Source organism: Parasteatoda tepidariorum, chromosome 4, assembly GCF_982258835.1.
Source record: "Parasteatoda tepidariorum strain Cologne lab strain chromosome 4, Ptep-v5.0, whole genome shotgun sequence".
NCBI classification, from domain to species: domain Eukaryota; kingdom Metazoa; phylum Arthropoda; class Arachnida; order Araneae; family Theridiidae; genus Parasteatoda; species Parasteatoda tepidariorum.
The window spans coordinates 42,245,833-42,264,301 of NC_141758.1; the positions used below are offsets into that span (position 1 = coordinate 42,245,833).

Sequence of the window (18,469 nt, forward strand, 5' to 3'; positions counted from 1 at the left end):
TATATATATATATATATATATATATATATATATATATATATATATATATATATATATATATATATATATATATGTATATATTGATTCTTTCATATTTTTAATCTCTCTTTATGATCTAAAATTACAGAATTTAAAAGAAGGCAATTTTTTAATACATAAATAATAATAATGCATAATAATACAATAATAAAATAGAATATATTGAAATAAGAGACTTCACTCAACGATATCGAAGTGTAAAATTACAAGCAAAATAGAAATGTTTTCTTCTTCTTTTTTTTCCCTTTTTTTTTGTCTTTTTCTCTTTTATTAAAAAAAGAAAGTTCTTTGAACCTCTGATGAAGAATATGCTTTTTTTTTCATATAATTTAAGACAATATGTGGAAAACTAGTAGCTTATTTTTGCTTTTCACTTACTTTAAAAACCCTAAAATATGTTTTTTGTTTGTTAAAACATGTTTTGTTTAGAAGGTGTCATTAGATGCAAAAGTATTCTGTAATGTAGCAGTTAATACTGTACATAGAGTACTCATCGTTAAGAAAATAACGAAAATTAAATCAGTTCATCAATAAATTAAAATATTGTTCTCGTTTCGTTCGAATTAACAAATACGTTAATCAAAATTAGCTAAAACCTAAAATAAACTTAGGCAGAGATTGAATAAGTTGTTCTTTTTTTTACTTTCTGCTTTTCTTATAAATAAACGCCATAGATAAAATTCCCATCGTTAAATATATCCATTATTATTTTTTTGTTTAATTGTACAATAACCTTTGTCAAACAAAAGAAAATTGAGTTGAAAATGAATAAGGTGTTGCCATTAGAAGGTCCTTCGTCTACGAACTTCTCATTTGATACTCCAGAAAACAATGAATCGTTTGATGAAAACGAAACCGTTAATTTGTAACGGTCTTAAGCAACAATTATGATTGGGTCAAGGGAAAAACAGAACAACAGAAAGATCGGTTTCATTGTTCGCATTTGAAAATTCTTTGCGTTAGTCGTGCATTATGAATAAAAAGTAGAAAAAAATGAATATTTTTTTATTCTATGCGTTTTACACTTGTATTTTGTAGGTGATTGTAGTAGATTTTTGTTTAACATAAACCATGTAGTAGACTCAAGTGTAATTGTACACAAAAAAATCATATTTAGTTTTTTTACAGTAATAAGGGTGATACGTTTTAATCTCTCTCGTAGTTGTGTTTAAATTTCTTAATTAATATTTATCTAATAATGTTTCAAAACGTATATTTTGATATGATGAGTTATTATACTTCAATTATATTCTTCTGTTATGATGTTATATTTTTATATTATTGTATTAAACAATCGGTATTCTGTTATGAAGTTATATTTTTATATTGTCTTCTTTCGTATTTTAGGTCATTATATTAAAAAAAAATATGTTGATATTCTCATAATTATGCTTTTTATGTTTGCTGCTGCGGGTAGAAATATTACACCAGATGTTTGAAGATTATAAATTTTAAATAAATAAATTTTTTTAGGTTTGTTAAAACTTCTTTATGCATGACTTAATTGCTTTAAAATTAGTAATAATAATAAAAATTAATAATTTTAAATTTAAATATTGATAAAATTCTTTTTTTTTTTAAGAAAATATAACTATGCCTAATTTGTTTGACTTTGTTACAGGATTTATGCCTATATTTTCTATCGACGAAACTAATCTTCATGGAATAATATTAAACTAAGTAAAATATATAGAAAAATGCAGGTATTTAATTAAAAAAAATGGCTTGTCAAGGTTAAAAAAAATTTAAGTTGAATGTGGAAACTTTGGAAATTGAAATGGAGACTCGAGTTCTAGTCCGCTATGGACGTAAAATTTTTGCCAGTTTAAGATCCGAGTAGAAAACGGATTAGAATGCATGACTTAGAATATTCTAGCTTAATTTCAGAAGTAGGTTCTTAGATTTAAAACGCAAACTATAAAATCATATTTTTCGTAGCGACGATCAGTAGAAAGTAATTACTCCGAAAGTTATGTTGGTCGAAAACTTGAATCCAAGGTTAGCATGACTTAATATGTTAGTTTTTTTTGGTGACAATTATAATCGTGAAGCAATTTATACGATATTTTTATTGCATGATCGTAGTATTACTTACTTTCTAGGTTGGCGTTTTTTTAGGGAACATTTTTAATTCATAAAAATTAGAATATTGTTTAAAAGAAAGGTCAAATGATAAGTCTTTCCTTTGTACATTTGCTAATGATTCAGATGATTTATTTAACAAAACATTTTACTTACCATGAAACCATGATTTTGGATGAGCCATTACGCCGTACTGAATGTATTTTAGGTGTCTCTATAAGAAGAAATAAGAAAAATTAATATAACGTTTATATTATTAATCATGAAGTTCTTTCTAAAATATTGTTGAAATTTTCTACTTGATTAAAAAAAGAAATAGTTTTGTTTGTGCCGATAGTTTATTATTGTGTAAGGGGTAAAATAGGTTCTAATGTTTTAAAATTTTTAATGTTATTTATAAATTTTATGTTTCAAAATTATTGCATTAAAAATTATATCGAATAATGAAAGACGTTAAAGAATATTTTTTCTAGAATAAGTTTTTAATGATGGATGTAAGCTTCAAAGAAAGAGAAAACTAATTTTGAATAAATTATTTTTATGCTATAAATTTAGAAGAAATAATTGAAGTTTATATAAGTACTTTCATGATTTTCTTCTTTGAAGTTTGTCATTCAAAAATTGAAATTTTAAACAGAACTTCACATTTTATGCCAACAAAATTCTAAAAACTAAAGAATTATTCTCTGTAAGAAATATTTGTGTATTTTAGCACCGAAAATGGGTTGTTAACTACTTAACACCAAAGGTGGTGTAGTGATAAATTAGAGATAATTCTTGGTGTAATCAAACATCAAACACAGTTCTTGGTGTAGAATCACGAGTAATGTTCTTTTACACTTTTTTTTGGTGAAAAAGCCATTTTGTTTGGTATTAAGGTTCACTAAAACTTATAATAGCAATGAAATGTTAATATAAATTATTACTGTAAAAATTGCGGTATATCATATTTTCGTTCCGAATCATGTTCCGGTAAAACTGTATCTCATGGTAAAAAGTACTTGTACCCTGAATGCCTTTATTTTTCATCGTAATTTGACCCGGAATGTTTTACAGTGTAGTAATTCACGAGAAATTTTTCTGTTCCCTACTTTTAGGTGAAAGACCATAATCTTCGGTATTAAAATTCTCTAAAAGTTAAAAAAAGAAATAAAACGATAAAACGTAATACTCATAAAAGGAAGTAAAATTATTTCTAAGATACAATTTAGGATTTAAACAACTAGCTAGTTAATGATGGATACAGACCTTTCTTAAAATAAAATTGGTTAGTGTATCAGACAAGCGTATAGCTGAGAGAGAATATTACGACGAATTCGAATTAGGCTTAACAGAACAAAAGCGGTTAAAATTTAAATATTATAAAATGTATTTAATATAATTGATAGATTAAAAGTGAATAATTAAAGTATATTAATATATATAATACTTATATACATAATATTTTTTACACAACTAGAAACATGCATAATTTTTGTAGCAACGAACTAACAGAAACCCTACAATACGGGATGAAAAAAATATTCTTAATTTATTTTGATAATCATTAAAACTATTAAATTTTTAAAAAAAAACAATATAAAACAAATTTTAAGATATTTTTAGGATTAATTTCAAAACATTTTATTATTATTTATTTTTGTGTTTTACATTATATATACACATTGTTCATCACATTGTTTTTTATTTTTTTCTAAAATACAAATTTGAACTTTTTTACGTAGTTTCATTAAACATATTCCAAAGAGATTTGCAAAGTTTGAACTATTTCCGAAAAATTAAAATCTGTCCACGACACTGAAACATGAAAAAAGTAAAAAGATGCAAAATTTCTTTTAGAAAACAGCCAATTAGGTCAATCAGTTACACCTTCACTTTAACCTTAAATAAATAGCTTTAAAGTTTTTTTTAAAAGTTTAAATAAATTGCTTTAATTATTTTCTTTTTCTTAAATAAAGGTGTCAAAGTGTTATAAGATAATGAGAAAATTGCAGATCATTTCTGAGAAGTGTGTTAACGTGTCATAAAATCAATTTTTAAAGCAACCAATACACAGTTTTTGTCACGAATGGGTTGTTTTTCTTATCTGATAAAGACGTTAACATCCGCAGACTGAATACAATCTTTATGACTTATCCGATAAGATCTAAGACAAATATTGGACAAGAAAAACTGTTGTGGTAATTTATCCTATTAGGAACGAAATCTATCTGCTTTTTATGTATCTATAATAGGTTTGATTAATGGTTACTTTATCTTTACAGTTATTGGCATCTATTACATGAAGATGGTTGTCAGATTCAGTCATCCAGAGCAAAGTGAATAAGAGTTACCTTTTTTTCCCTCTCACTGAAGCAGAACTTGCTTACTGTTTCTAATAAATTCTTACTAACAAACACATTAGGCCTTTTTTTTAATTTTTTATATCATTTAGAGATGATAATCAATATAATAAAATACTGTCAAAATTTTGTGTTGAATCTTAATGTTTAACAATGGAATTTTAAGTATTATGGCAAAATAAGGATAAGTCAAATTTTCAAACTGTTCAAAAAAACGTTTTGAGGAAGGTAAAAAAAAAAAAAAAAAAAAAAAAAAAAAAAAACACGGCAATTTTTATGTAAGCAACGAAATGGTTCTTTGCATTGTGCTGCCATCTAGTGGAAATTTCCGAAACTTTCAGTTCTGTATACTTTTAATAAAATATAAAGAAACAATACTAAGGAAACGTATCGTGTTTTCGAGTACTTTTAAAAAAGGATAGCTTATCACTAAACTGCTTCCATAGTATCAATGTATGCTTATATTTAATGAGTTTTCTAACATTGTGCTCATGAAATAAAAACTTCTCCCCTTTTTAAAATTATTTTGAGATTGAGAGGCTTGGGGCAATATAACGAAGTCACAATTTCAAAATGTTCAGAAGAGCGTTTTTTTTGAGAAAAACATTGCAATTTCCATGTGATTAATGAACTGTTTTTGTGTACTATGCTGTCAACTAGTAGAAATTCTGGAAACGTGCAAAATATCTCACTAAAAACAATACTAAGGGACAGTTTCACGCAAAAATATCTCTCAAATGTCCCTTCTCTTTGTAGCGTTTAATTGTATACATATTATAAATGCAGTTTTTGTAACATGGAATACAAAAAGTAAAATTATATTTCAATTGTAAGATTTGGGTCAATATGGCAATAAGCCACAATTTAAAGTTATTCAGGAAAGCGCTTTTTGCGTAAAACAACAGAATTTCTGTGTCATTAATAAAATGTCTCTCATTAATGTGCTGCTATCCAGTGCAAACTGCAAACACTTGTTAAATATTAATGTTTCAATTTCAAAATAACTCTAAGAAGATTTGGTGTTATTTCGTGAACTAACAGCATCATGTAAGAAATACTGCATTTAATATTGGATACAATCACACACGCGTAAATTTTAAGGATGCAACTTTTTAAGCGAAAAAACATAAGCAATTAAATTACGAAGTTTCAATTTTTAAAATATTTTTTTAAGACAAACACGCAAAACTGCTGGTGCTATTCAGAGTAATACAAATTAACTCAAGCTTTGAGAAATATTACTTAGAAATCTGAAACCTATGTCGAAGTGCTATTAAAATTCTCTAGTGTTGAAGTGTTATTAAAATTTTCTAGTGTTGAAGTGTTGTTAAAATTCTCTAGTGTTGAAGTGTTATTAAAATTGTCAAGTGTCGAAGTGTTGTTAACGATAAGCATTGTCACGTAGCAGTGAGCATGTTTATTTGCTATCTGATAACACATTTATCTTAACACTATTAAAACGTAGTCCGATTTTAACTACAATTGGATACTTATGTTGAATTGGCTGATCCACGATTGAAGTCATTGAAAAGTGACGTCACGTGACTTCAAGCCAATCAGGTAGGATAAACACGCGTGACGTTGTTTGTAGATATCCAATTAAATATGATCTAAAAATTGATTTAGAGTGATAATAAGCATAACCTTTAAAGCTGTAACGTTAACTACGTGATTAGGCACAACTTTGTAATTAGTTGCAAGCGCACTCAATTGTTGAAATTATTTTAAAACGAAATAAAAAGTTACAATATATCACTCAAATTATTCTAGGAAAAAAATGTAAACAAATGTAATTAACTGAAAACATAAGCTTTTCATTTCTTAAAAAATATTTCGATTTTTCGGGAGCTATTCAGCCAGAAAAATTTTGTATTTAGGTAGTTTAATTCTGTTTATAACTCTTATTTGAATATTTTAATACTGATGTTGTTAAACTAATTCGAAATTTACAATCTAATATTTCTTAAGGAAAAAAAAAAGAAAAAACTATGAATCATTCTGAACATGAAAGCTTCTTAAAATTTTAATTCATTGAAAACTGTACAGAGTTATGAATTCTGCCGTTTAAAATGTGCAAAAAAATTTCCTTATACATAATTTAAGAAAAAGCACAAGTTTTGATACAGTTAAAAGAAAAGTAGCTGTCATCATTAAACTTTATTTGGGTAAACTAGCTTTAAGATACATATTTTCAATTCTACAATCAGTTTAAGAGTTTAAAGTGCACTGTAAAAAATTGCGGATCAAATTACGGTGAAAAGAGTCGCAATCAGGGTGCCGGTATTTTTTATAGTAAATTCCAATTTTATCGGATCATGTTGAGCAACAATTTTTTTTTATTTTACAGTAAAAATTACAGTAAAATCATCGAATCAATATAATTAAGTAAATACTGTTAAAACCACGGTATGATATTTTAAGATAAAAACGCATTTTACGGATAATGCACCCAAGTTACCGGTACTTTATGCCATAATTTGATCCGGAATGTTTTACAGTGCAGCATTAGAGTGTAGCATGCAAGTCTCCAACTATTCCTTAATAAAAATATTGGGCTACTATTTTTCCCTTTTGGTTATCTTATTATCTTTCATCAAGGTTTAAAAGTCTGCTTAAAATAAAATAAGATATTTTTCTTCTAAAAACATCTGCTTCGATAAACATTGTAATTTAGTTAGTTGCTAGAATTAATTAATCAACGTAATGTCAACGTAAGTGGGTTTTTTCAAACTACAAAAATTTCCTTTTAATGTGTAAAAATCTATCCATATGATCATAGCTTGTACCTGAGTAGTTAAAAAGATTTACAAAATCTTTATGTTTTTTTTAACTGTTTATTTTAATAAAGGCTTTTTTTCAAATGAAGCACTGATAAAAAATATCCCATGATGAAGTAAACAAATTAATATAACTTGTAATTAAGTATAATTGTACGAAATATAATTATATATTGATGATTAGTCAATACAAATACGTACAACGCTTTAAATTTACATGAAAATACTATTTTTTTAGACAAAAATAACTAATTTAACTTAGATGGGAAATATGCTAAAAATAATTACAGGTAAGAAAACAGTTAATTCGAAGGTAATTAGTTTCTCATCTCTAGTTTTTCTGTAAAAAAATTTAGAGTATTAAATTTCCAATTAATCCGAGAGAAGATCATGATTAAAATTAGCTGTCATTATTTCAAATTAGTTGGAATAAAATAGCATTTTTTAGAGAATATTCCCGTAATACTTGTAGGAAGTTTAATGAATTTCTGTGGTATATTCAATAAAAATATTTTAGAAGTTTTTGTTGGTTTTAACGTTTAATTTTGCTTATTTTTTTCATTTTTTCGTTGCTAATTTTTAAAAAAACATATTTCAGAACTTAAAGGATTAAAATTAATTTCTTAATTTAGTAAAATATTTGATTTTTAAGAAAAACTAGTCTAAATTGCCTTCAATTGAAAAATGTTTTCAATAAAGTATATGCAAATTGAATGTAATGCTTCTTACACATCCCTACTACGAATTAAAGTGTGCATTAAATTTGTTATTTTTAATTGTTTAGTGTGTTAAGTTTAGTTTTCATTTTTTTGTTTTGTTTGCAAGATGATTAATAACCTATTCCAATACTTAAATTTTGTGAGATGAAAATTTATTTCCCAACCTTTTTGAAGATTTAGTTTTCTCTGAGAAAAATAGTTTGATTTAATTTAAAATTTTTATCCAGTATTTATAAAACGGAAAAAAATTTGCAAATTAAATACAGTGTTTTCTACACATCTTTCCAACTAATTCAAGTGTGTTTAATTTATTATTTTTAATTAATTAGTGTGCTAAGTTTAAACTCCTTTATTATATTATTATTATTATTATTATTTTCATTTGTAAGGAAAAATATAGTTTGATTTCCTCTTAAATTTTTATCCGTGATTTATAAAAGGATAAAAATAAATGCAAATTAAAAACTGTATTTACTATACAATTTTCCTACAAATTCAAGTGTGTTTATTTTATTATGCTTAATTAATTAGTGTGCTAAGCTTAAGCTCCTTTATTTTTTTCATTCTTTGACTTGTGAAAGAAAATATAATTTGATTTCTTCTTCAATTTTTATCCATGATTTATGAAATGGAAAAAATATGCAAATTAAATACAGTGTTTCCTACGCATCTTTCCAACTAATTCAAGTGTGTTTAATTTATTATATTTAATTAATTAGTGTGCTAAGTTCAAATTAATGTATTTTATTATTATTTTTTTTAGATTTACAAAGAAAAATATGGTTTGATTATCCCTTAAATTTCTGTCCATGATTTTTAAAAGGATAAAAATAAACGCAAATCAAAAACAGCTTTTACTATACAATTTTCCTATCAATTCAAGTGTGTTTAATTTGTTATGTTTAATTAATTAGTGTTCTAAGCTTAAACTCCTTTTTTTTCCTTTTTTTTTATTTGTGAAAGAAAATATAGTTTGATTTCTTCTTCAATTTTTATCCATGATTTATGAAATGAAAAAAATTATGCAAATTAAATACAATGTTTCCTTTACATCTTTCCAGCTAATTCAAGTGTGTTTAATTTATTATATTTAATTAATTAGTGTGCTAAGTTTAAATTGCTTTATTTTATTATAATTTTTTTTAGATTTGCAAAGAAAAACATGGTTTGATTTCCTCTTAAGCTTTTATCCAAGATTTATAAGAGGATAAAAATAAATGGAAATTAAAAAACAGCGTTTGCTATACAATTTTCCTACCAATTCAAGAGTGTTTAATTTATTATGCTTTATTAATTAGTGTGCTAAGCTTAAACTCCTTTATTTTTTTTTCATTTTTTGACTTGAGAAAGGAAATATAGTTTGATTTCTTCTTCCATTTTTATCCAGGATTTATGAAATGCAAAAAATTATGCAAACTGTATTCAATGTTTTTACACATCCCTCTTACCAATACAAGAGTGTACAAATTATGTAATGTAAAAAGTTTTGCTTAAATCAGTTAAAAAACCTCATATACTTATACATAAAAATATTCACTTATTTTTGTCACTTATTTTACAGCATCTTTACGCTCGTTATATTTAATTATAATAAAAAAATGCACCACCTAATAGACTTGCAAAAAACAGAGATTCGAAACTTAAAATTTCGATTACTTTATGTCAATTTTTTCCCGATATAATTTATGTCAAATACAAACAAGTAAAAAGTCATATACTTGACTAGATTGAACAGAATAGAAGTTTTCCTTTCAAATTTAGAAACCGCGTTGGCAAAGTAATCAAGAGCTGTCATTGTGTCTATTTCTGTAGTAGCTTATTGTTGCTCACCCAGCTTCTGATAGACGGGCCATATTTACTCAGTCAAGCTGTTGTTTTAGAAATTGAAAAGACATAATCCTCACGATCTGCTTGACCAACGAATAGCTCTTGAGGGACTGCTCTGCACTTTTTTTTCTTCACAAATATTTACTTTTTTTTTATTAAAATGTATATGTACAAGAAAGATTTTTGAAAAAATAAAGTTTTGTTCTCCAAAAAATTTAGCAATGGATAAACGAAAGGAAATGATTTTCTTTGAAATAAAACTCAAGCTTTTCTTAAAATTAAATTTTAGTTTCATTTGAAAAGTTTGCAAAAGGTACTAAACATGAATTAGCACGTTCTAATGTTGCAAAGTAAAAAAAAAAAAATTCGAGTAAAAAATTTTTTTAATTTGTAATTATGAACTGTAAAAAAGAAAAAAAAACAGAAATAGTGCCCTACGGGAGTAAAAAGCATGAATGGCATCGGATTAAGAATTCAAAAATTTCAAGCAATTTAGCAAATGCAACAGCAGCAGCAAAGAATTATTATTTTATAAGAAATATTAGGAGCAAAAAATCATTTATATATATATATATATACATATATGATTTTTTATTTATGATATGATTATATATTTATATATAATTTTTTAATATTAAGATAATTAAATTTTTTTCGGACAACCAATTCTTAAAAAAAAAAAAAAAAAAAAAAAAAAAAAAAAAAAAAAAAAAAAAATTATGATTCGAAGGAAAGGTTGTTTAAATATTTGCAATACAAATTGTCGCTAAAATCACAAACCTAGTAATGCTTAAAAATACAAAGTTATATGAAAGTTATCGTGTTAAAAAATACTAAGAAAATGACATTGTTTCGATAAAACGCAGTCTAAAGTAATCTATACACAAAGTTACATAGACACGAAAGAATATTTACACTCACGCAATAGTATTTACGAAAGAAATATCCATAAACCCCGACAAAATAATCACGCAATACAAAAGATACGATTTCTTTGCACACTCAAATATATAAAAATGAACCCAACTTTGCTAGAAATGTAAGTTTTAAAACGATAAAAACAGAACTGGAAAAAGTACTTTTATTAGATGTAATAAGGGTGAATAGAAGTATTTAAAGAGGCTCTTCCTTTCCAACCGAACTCAACCGTCGGAGGGGTGGAGACGGGGTGGGAAAATTCTAAATATGCCTTTAAACTTTTTCATTTAATTTTCCCAAATAAACTGATGATGATAAACTGATTAATCTATTTGACACTATCTTTCGATACATGTAAATTATAAGACCGTCACCCAATCAGAATTCGAGATATAAGGCGTGCAGTATTATAAATTTTTTTTCCTTCACAAAATTATGCTAATATAATTCTGCTATGAACAGTTTTTGATTATTAGTTAAATAGTATACAGTTGCCTGTTCTCAGAAATTTGATAAGTATCCTCGTTTTTTTTTTTTTTTTTTTTTTTTTTTTTTTTTTTTGCAATTAACGTTAAAAGAATTTTTAGCGTCTTCCTAATCGGTTTTAGTCATTTTAAACTGTAATAAAATTAGATTTCAAAAAATTTAAAACTTGAGAAACGTATAGTTTTAAATTACTGGCTCAAAATCACAAATAAAATAATTTTTTTGCTTTAAAATTTTGACGAAGATCTAAAAATTATCAATCAATAGAATCAAATTTAAAAAAAAAATATTAAAGCGACACTTCTATTTTCTACCTTTTCTGAGAGGTATTGTGCTGTCTAATAATACTATATCATCAAGATTTTTTAAAGTACAAAAAAAATATTGAAAAAGAATACAAATAAGAAATTTAACCTGGAATCCAAGATGGCAAGGATTGAAGTGTCTTAGAAGTTAACGTATGTACAATGTTGGAATCAAAGTTCTAAGAATAGGCACAAAGTTAAACCATGTAAACCTTGTAGCATAGTACCGTGGAAATTTGCTACAGCTTTAACAAGGTGTTAAATGGAACCATGTTTCCTTCAAATTTAAATTCTTTAATAAAAATGACATTCGTCGAAATATTTTATGTTCAAACTATAAAGAATTTTCGTTCAAATATGTAAAATTAATTTCTAAATCGTGCCTTGCAGCATTGCGATACTAAAGATTTTGCCACATACTTTTAAAGGAACTTGAGATTCGACTGTCATTTCTTTGACAATTAAAGAACTAATATAAACTACAAGTGATAATTTCACATCCTTCGGCCATTACTCGTGATTTTTGGATATTAAAAACTATAATCTCTGAAAAATCGATACGTAATGTAAACCATAATATTATTAGTTTGTACACGGGTAAACTTAATGGAAGTACTATGGCAAAATTACTGAACTGTATGATTATCTTATTTCTGGTTAAAAAAAACCAACAACATAATTATGGAAATAAACACCAAAACATACGGAATTTTCAGTTTTTAAAATAACGATTTACAAGAAATTCTCATTTTCAAAATTAAAGTTCTTATTAACACAGATTTAGTAAATAATACAAAATTGAAAAGTAAATTTAACCAATAAAAGGTTTTATCTTTAAGGTAATATGATAAAATTACCAAGTTTTACCAAATTTCATTGAGTATAATAAAACCATATTTTATTGTTAATTTTACCAACTTCTAAAAGCACTTCGGTAAAATTTACCAGGGTCTTTGGTGCTCCCATGGAGCCAGGAAAACGTATATTTTACCATATTCTGGTAGTTTTTAGCAAACTTTTTTTTCTCAGTGTGCCTCTTAAAATTATATTAACTTATTAATGCCATCAATGCTTGCGCATTCTATTTACAAGAAGTTTAGATAAAAATAATGAACCCATACATCAGAATTTCGACATTATTTGACTATGTCGTTGCAATTTTAGTATGTTTGGTCTAATAAAAAGTAAGGCTGTTCGGAGAGATTGTGCACCGAGAAATTTGGGAGAGAAAAAGTGCAATTTGTCGCTATTCCTGGTATTTGCACATCAGTACTACAGCAGTGTCTATTTGAATGAGCAAGCTAATTGTTTTCTGCTTCAGGGATTAAAACATGGCTATTTTGTTTTATTTTCAAAAAGCAAGTGCTTGAATTTTAATAACTTTTTGTATGAATCTCTACAGAATGGCAGTATTATAAATCATTTTAACGGATTAAAGTATTTAAACGATTTATACTCTACCAACCTTGGCGAATAGTGCTTTGATCAATTTCCCTTTCGAGAAGTCGTCAAGGTTAAAAGGCAGGCCACGAAGACGAGTAAACTCCCCCAATTGAGTAAACTCCCCCTAAAAGGCAGGCCACGAAGACGAGTAAACTCCCCCAATTGAGTAAACTCCCCCTAAAAGGCAGGCCACGAAGACGAGTAAACTCCCCAAATTCTAACGAAATGGGGGAGTTTACTCGGTTTCTTCTTAAAAGAGATGAGACATTGTTTTATGCTAGAAGAGATGATGTATAGTTTCTATTCCATGATAAGATATAACGTTGTCAGAGAATAAAGAGAGGCTGGCAAAAATTAGGGGCAATTAATTACTGATCACTAATCCATTTCAGCAAAACTTACTTATCCTGATTTTTTAATTTTTTTCCGAGTAATTTTCATTTATTTTCTGATTCTTTAGTTATTAGACTGAAATATTTCCTCCTAATAGAATAATTTTTGTTTACAAAACCCATACAATAATGTTATTTAAGTGTAATTTTTATTCGTAAAGATATAACTGAAGTTATAACAATTTCTTCAATTTATAAGCAGAATATCTTTTTCTCTGCATGGAACATATAGTGCAAAAATGTAGTTGACATTATTTCTAGCAAAAAATTAATAATTAGATTTTTTTTATTATTATTTTGTGGATGAGTTCGTAAAATTTTCTAATTTCATTAACTTCCAAATATGATAAAATTTACAGTGTTTCTGGCTTTTGAGGAAGACTAGAGAGCTCGGTAAATTTTACCGAAGCACTTAAGCTATGGTTTTGGTAAAATTAGCAACATATAGTTTTATAATATGTGATAAAATTTGGTAAATGGGGTACACTTTGGTAATTTTATCATGAAACCATAGAACATGGCATAAAATCAATTTATTCGGTAAAATTTACTTTTTACTTTTGCATTTGTTACTGAATGCGGGGTAATAAGAATTATAATATCAATTTCATTATCATATAAAACTACCAAATGAATGGTTTAAATACCGTAGAGTTTAATCTTATTAACCAAAATTATGTTTTTTTTTCTTTTTTTATTTTTAAAAAAAACCAGAAATTGTGCTTATTATACAGTGGTAATTTTACAAAAAAAAATTTCTCAGTGTAATTTTTGGAATATTTTCAATGCCATAGTTTCATTCCATTCCTACGTAATAAGTTAGTTATTTAAATAATTTACTATGATATAAGTCAGAAGTTTAATGCATATTTTCATGCTAATGATCATAATTGATATTTAAAGTAACGAAGATGTATTTCAAACAATATTACACAAGATAAATCAAACATGCAATAGAAGTTTTAATATATTAAAAATCGTACAAAACAACTATATTTAAGCCAACTTTTTTGAGAATGTCATTTGTTTATGGAAAAGAGACTCACGCATTCAAAAATTTAAATTAAAACTTTTACATAAAATAAAAGTGTGTAAAAATATTCAATTTCTGAATTTCTGATTTAAAGAATAAACAAGGATTGTTTCTCAGTAAATGTTATTTATATTAGCAGTATTCCTTTTCCCCGAAACGTAATTAGATATGATATATAGTTAATTATATTTAGTTAATGGGCATTCCCATTAACACCATCGTCTGAAATAATATACCTAATCACGCGTAAGTGCATAAGTTATAAGGCCAGACTAACTTCATTAATTTCATAACACATTTCTCACATTTAGTTTATCTGCATAGTGACAAACCGCTTTTACAACATATTGCAGTTTCCAATCTAAATGTTAAAGAAAATAATCTTTTATAATATGCCAGTATATACACGTAAACTTGAGAAATATTATAAGTCGCTTAAGACTTTTCAACAGTTAAATTTATTACAATTAGTTGCGGAATATCCAAAGTAGTTGAATTACGAAATTTCTAAAAGTTTAAAAATTTCTGGATGTTGAATTAAAAAAACTTTTGCTCAACTTAAAGTAACCATTTTATTTTATATTTTATATTATTTTATATCCATCGTTGAACAGTCGATTCCAATTTTTGAGTTTACGACTACTAATGTTCATCTCCGTAGCTTTGTGATTTTGAACCAATCCAGAAGACAAGGAAACTCCTGGATCAGTACCCCCAGAGGTTTGATTTGGTATGGGAACATGGAGGATTTTTCGACTCGAGAGATTTAACGTGCATCAGTCACCATTTACTACACGGGGAGTCTTCGGCCGGCAGGGATCAAACCCTCGAACTCTTGGTCATGGGCCTGATAAAAAATTAATTCGATTTAATAAAAAATAATTTAATGTTGTTAATAGCGTCGTGGTGGCTAAGAGGATAGAGCACTCGCCTACTAATTAGGTGAACCAAGTTCGAATCTCAGCGATGGCTGGTCGATTCGAATTCCGCATTTGGCTTGCACCGACCACAGTGCTGACGTAAAATATCCTCAATGGTAGACGGATAATGGGTTAGAGACTCCCTAACCGGCAGGTTAATCGTGGGAGGTTTTCGTTCTTTTCCTCTCCATGTAACGCATATGAGGGTTAGTTCCATCAAAAAATCCTCCTCGAAGGCTCATTTCTCCAAATACTTGATCGAAGAATTCGTTCGTTTTCTGGATTATGTTCAAAATTACAAGGATATGGTGTTGAACTTTGGTAGTTGAAAACTTAAAATCGGGTTGGCTGTTCAACGACGGTTATAGAGCAAAACAAAATGTTACTTATAAAACTGAATAAACGGGAAATGGTGGCATAATAGCTTTCATATTTCCTTAGTTTCTTCATACCATTTCAAGTCTTTTTATCTTAAAGTAAAAATACGTTTGATATATGAGAAAACTATTTGTTTTCGGATGAACAGTTTTTTAAAAGTTCCATTTCTTATCGATTCATTAAATTTTTAAATAGTTTATTTCACTATAACCGTGGTTTAAATTTGAAAATTACTTATACAAAAAACAAAAAAAACAAAAAACAAAAAAAAAAATATGGAAAAAGAGCTGGCAATCAGAGTGCTAGTACGTTTTCTTTCAGTTTCAATGTTTACTTTAAGAAAATACGGTACAAAGAAATAATAATAACTTTTAATATAATAAGAAATTGACTAACTTGTTTACCAAACCATTACACTAAATCTTGTATCACTCCACTGCCCTACAGATTGAATAATTCTCAAATCAGATTTCACTTGTGGAAAAAATTAGCGTGTCGTTATAATGGATGAGATATTAACTACTACGCCTCTCTATTGGCATGGTATATACAACTTTTCTTTTATAAGTTACCGTAAGAGCAGGAATAAAACTACCATTAAAACATTACACTATAGTACGTACCACAAAATAAAAACAAATATTAAAATGGATTGCCCTGATAAACAGGGAATCGTCTTTAGGAGGCATTATCATGCCGTCAGCGTAGGAGAAGTTTCTGCTGTCGGTGGCGAAATGCCACAAACAACCATACACCCGACTGTCCAGAGAAAGGGTAATAAGCAAGAATTATAAGCAAGTCAGATGAAGATAATATACTGTGATCCTAAAAATCGAAGTAGAAGTACATATATTCAACTGAAGGAGAACCCTATTTTTGGATGAGAATCATATGTTGCAGGTTCGAGTGCTAAATTAGTTTATATGACAAAATGGTAAACCACGAAGTTACAAATTAAACAATTAAAGTTGCGGTTGAGTGAAAGATTGAAAATAAAATTTTGTTAGAAATAAAACTACACAAATCAATTGTAAATGTAGACCGGCACTCAATTATATTTCAATGTGATCAAACTCGAACCTGTGACATTTGGAAAAAGAAAAAATTGTTGAGAATAAAATATTATTAAAAATAAAATATTATAAAAATTTTCTTTAAAAATCTATAAAAAATAAGATAAGACAACAAAATATATCAATAGTGTAAGCAGCAAAAGAAATAGAGAGACTATTTCGTAAACAAAATTTTATCAAGTAAAGATTAAGAGAAAGATTAGGGCAATTAAAGAGAAAATATTTCTCGTAAAGAAAAGTTATAACTTTTCTTTACGAGATCATTATCAATTATAACAAAAGTAAAATTTGTAGAAAAGTAAATTTAAAAACAGATAATATTTAATTAAGGTATGGCTTTAAATATTTAATAACCATTTTTTATGAAAAACATAAATGGCAAACTTATGCAGAATGAGTTAAGCACCATTTAACTTAAATTTATTTATATACGAAATAACAATTGCACATATTATTCTTTATTAAGCTACAAAAAGACAGCGAAAATTCCAATTTACTTTATACCTCTTCCCAAATAAAGCAAACTTTTGAAATAGCTTACACAGTTTAATAGAATGTTAATTGAGCATCGTTATTGTTATGTTCGATATGTTGTAATAAATCAAAGATTAAGAGTTCTTTCTCTTTGGACAAAAGAAGAAACATATATGTATGTCTCTGAGGACTTCATCTTTGTAGGGATCGGATTATTTTATGCGATTAGTGATTTTTCTTTCGGCTTTCTTTGAATAAATTATGAAGTATCTGAAATTCCTTGGCGGATCTGGTTCTTATGATTAAAGGATAATTGTTTTTGGCGATATAAAATTAAAAGGAATAATTATTGTAATGCTAGTAATAGTTCATTTGCATATTTGATTTTTTTAAAAAAGTTGTTGATAAACTGGACACAAAGAATATTTTCATTCCAGAAACTATTTATAAATTTGAAACTTTTAATTCAAAAGAGGTTTCATTTATAATTATAAGACATATTAAATAAACTAGGGAACAGGAAAATTGTTTTCTATAAACTGAATATTAATATTTTCGAATTAATTATGAACTTAAAACAAAACTAATACTGAAGTCAAAAATAATTATTACTTGTACATTTAGGTGTGAAAAATTAATTATTTTTAATTAGATGATTGTTCAACTAGTTTGTTTTAATATCTCTTAAGATTTAAGAGCAAGCAAAAGATTTAACTTTCTAAAATAGATTATGTACAAATTAATAATGCTAAAAATTTAAATTATCTTTCTTGAAAGACATACAAAGCATTGTGGAAATTATGAATGGTAACGTTTATTCAAAATGTATATTAAATAATATTTTATAGTTTCATAAATCCTTTGATTTTTTTAAATGTAAATAACTCTGGGAAACATTTTTTCTTTTGTTGCATGAGATTTTTAAACGGATCTTGGATTTTTCTTGTCACTGATTTCAAATCTGCAAATCGGTTTCTGTACCACGCTACAGTTGTTTTGAATGATATTTTTAGAGTAGTTTTTGTAGAATTGTACAAGTTTAAAAATGTTATAAACAACAAAGGATCATGTAAATTTTGAAACTAACTTTTAAGGGAATTAAGGAATATCATAATTGCATAGAAACTCATCTACGTAAATGGCTTCCCATGCGACTAGAGCGCCTCCATATTATGAAATGTTTGTCATGCGCTTCTGATCATGTCAAAATAAGGAAGAGCCCCAGGCAGCGTATGACCACATTTTTGGTCATAGGTTTTTA

General features: G+C 26.8%; 1 protein-coding gene across 2 annotated transcripts in view; it reads right to left on the reverse strand.

Moving 5' to 3' along the window:
- Positions 1-18,469, reverse strand: part of LOC107456452 (uncharacterized) — a 158,105-nt gene that overhangs the window by 19,658 nt on the left and 119,978 nt on the right. For both annotated transcript variants that reach the window (XM_071182209.2, XM_071182210.2), the window contains exon 2: positions 2,278-2,335. In XM_071182209.2, coding sequence (XP_071038310.1) covers positions 2,278-2,335 — 58 coding nt within the window. The remainder of the gene's footprint in view (positions 1-2,277; positions 2,336-18,469) is intronic.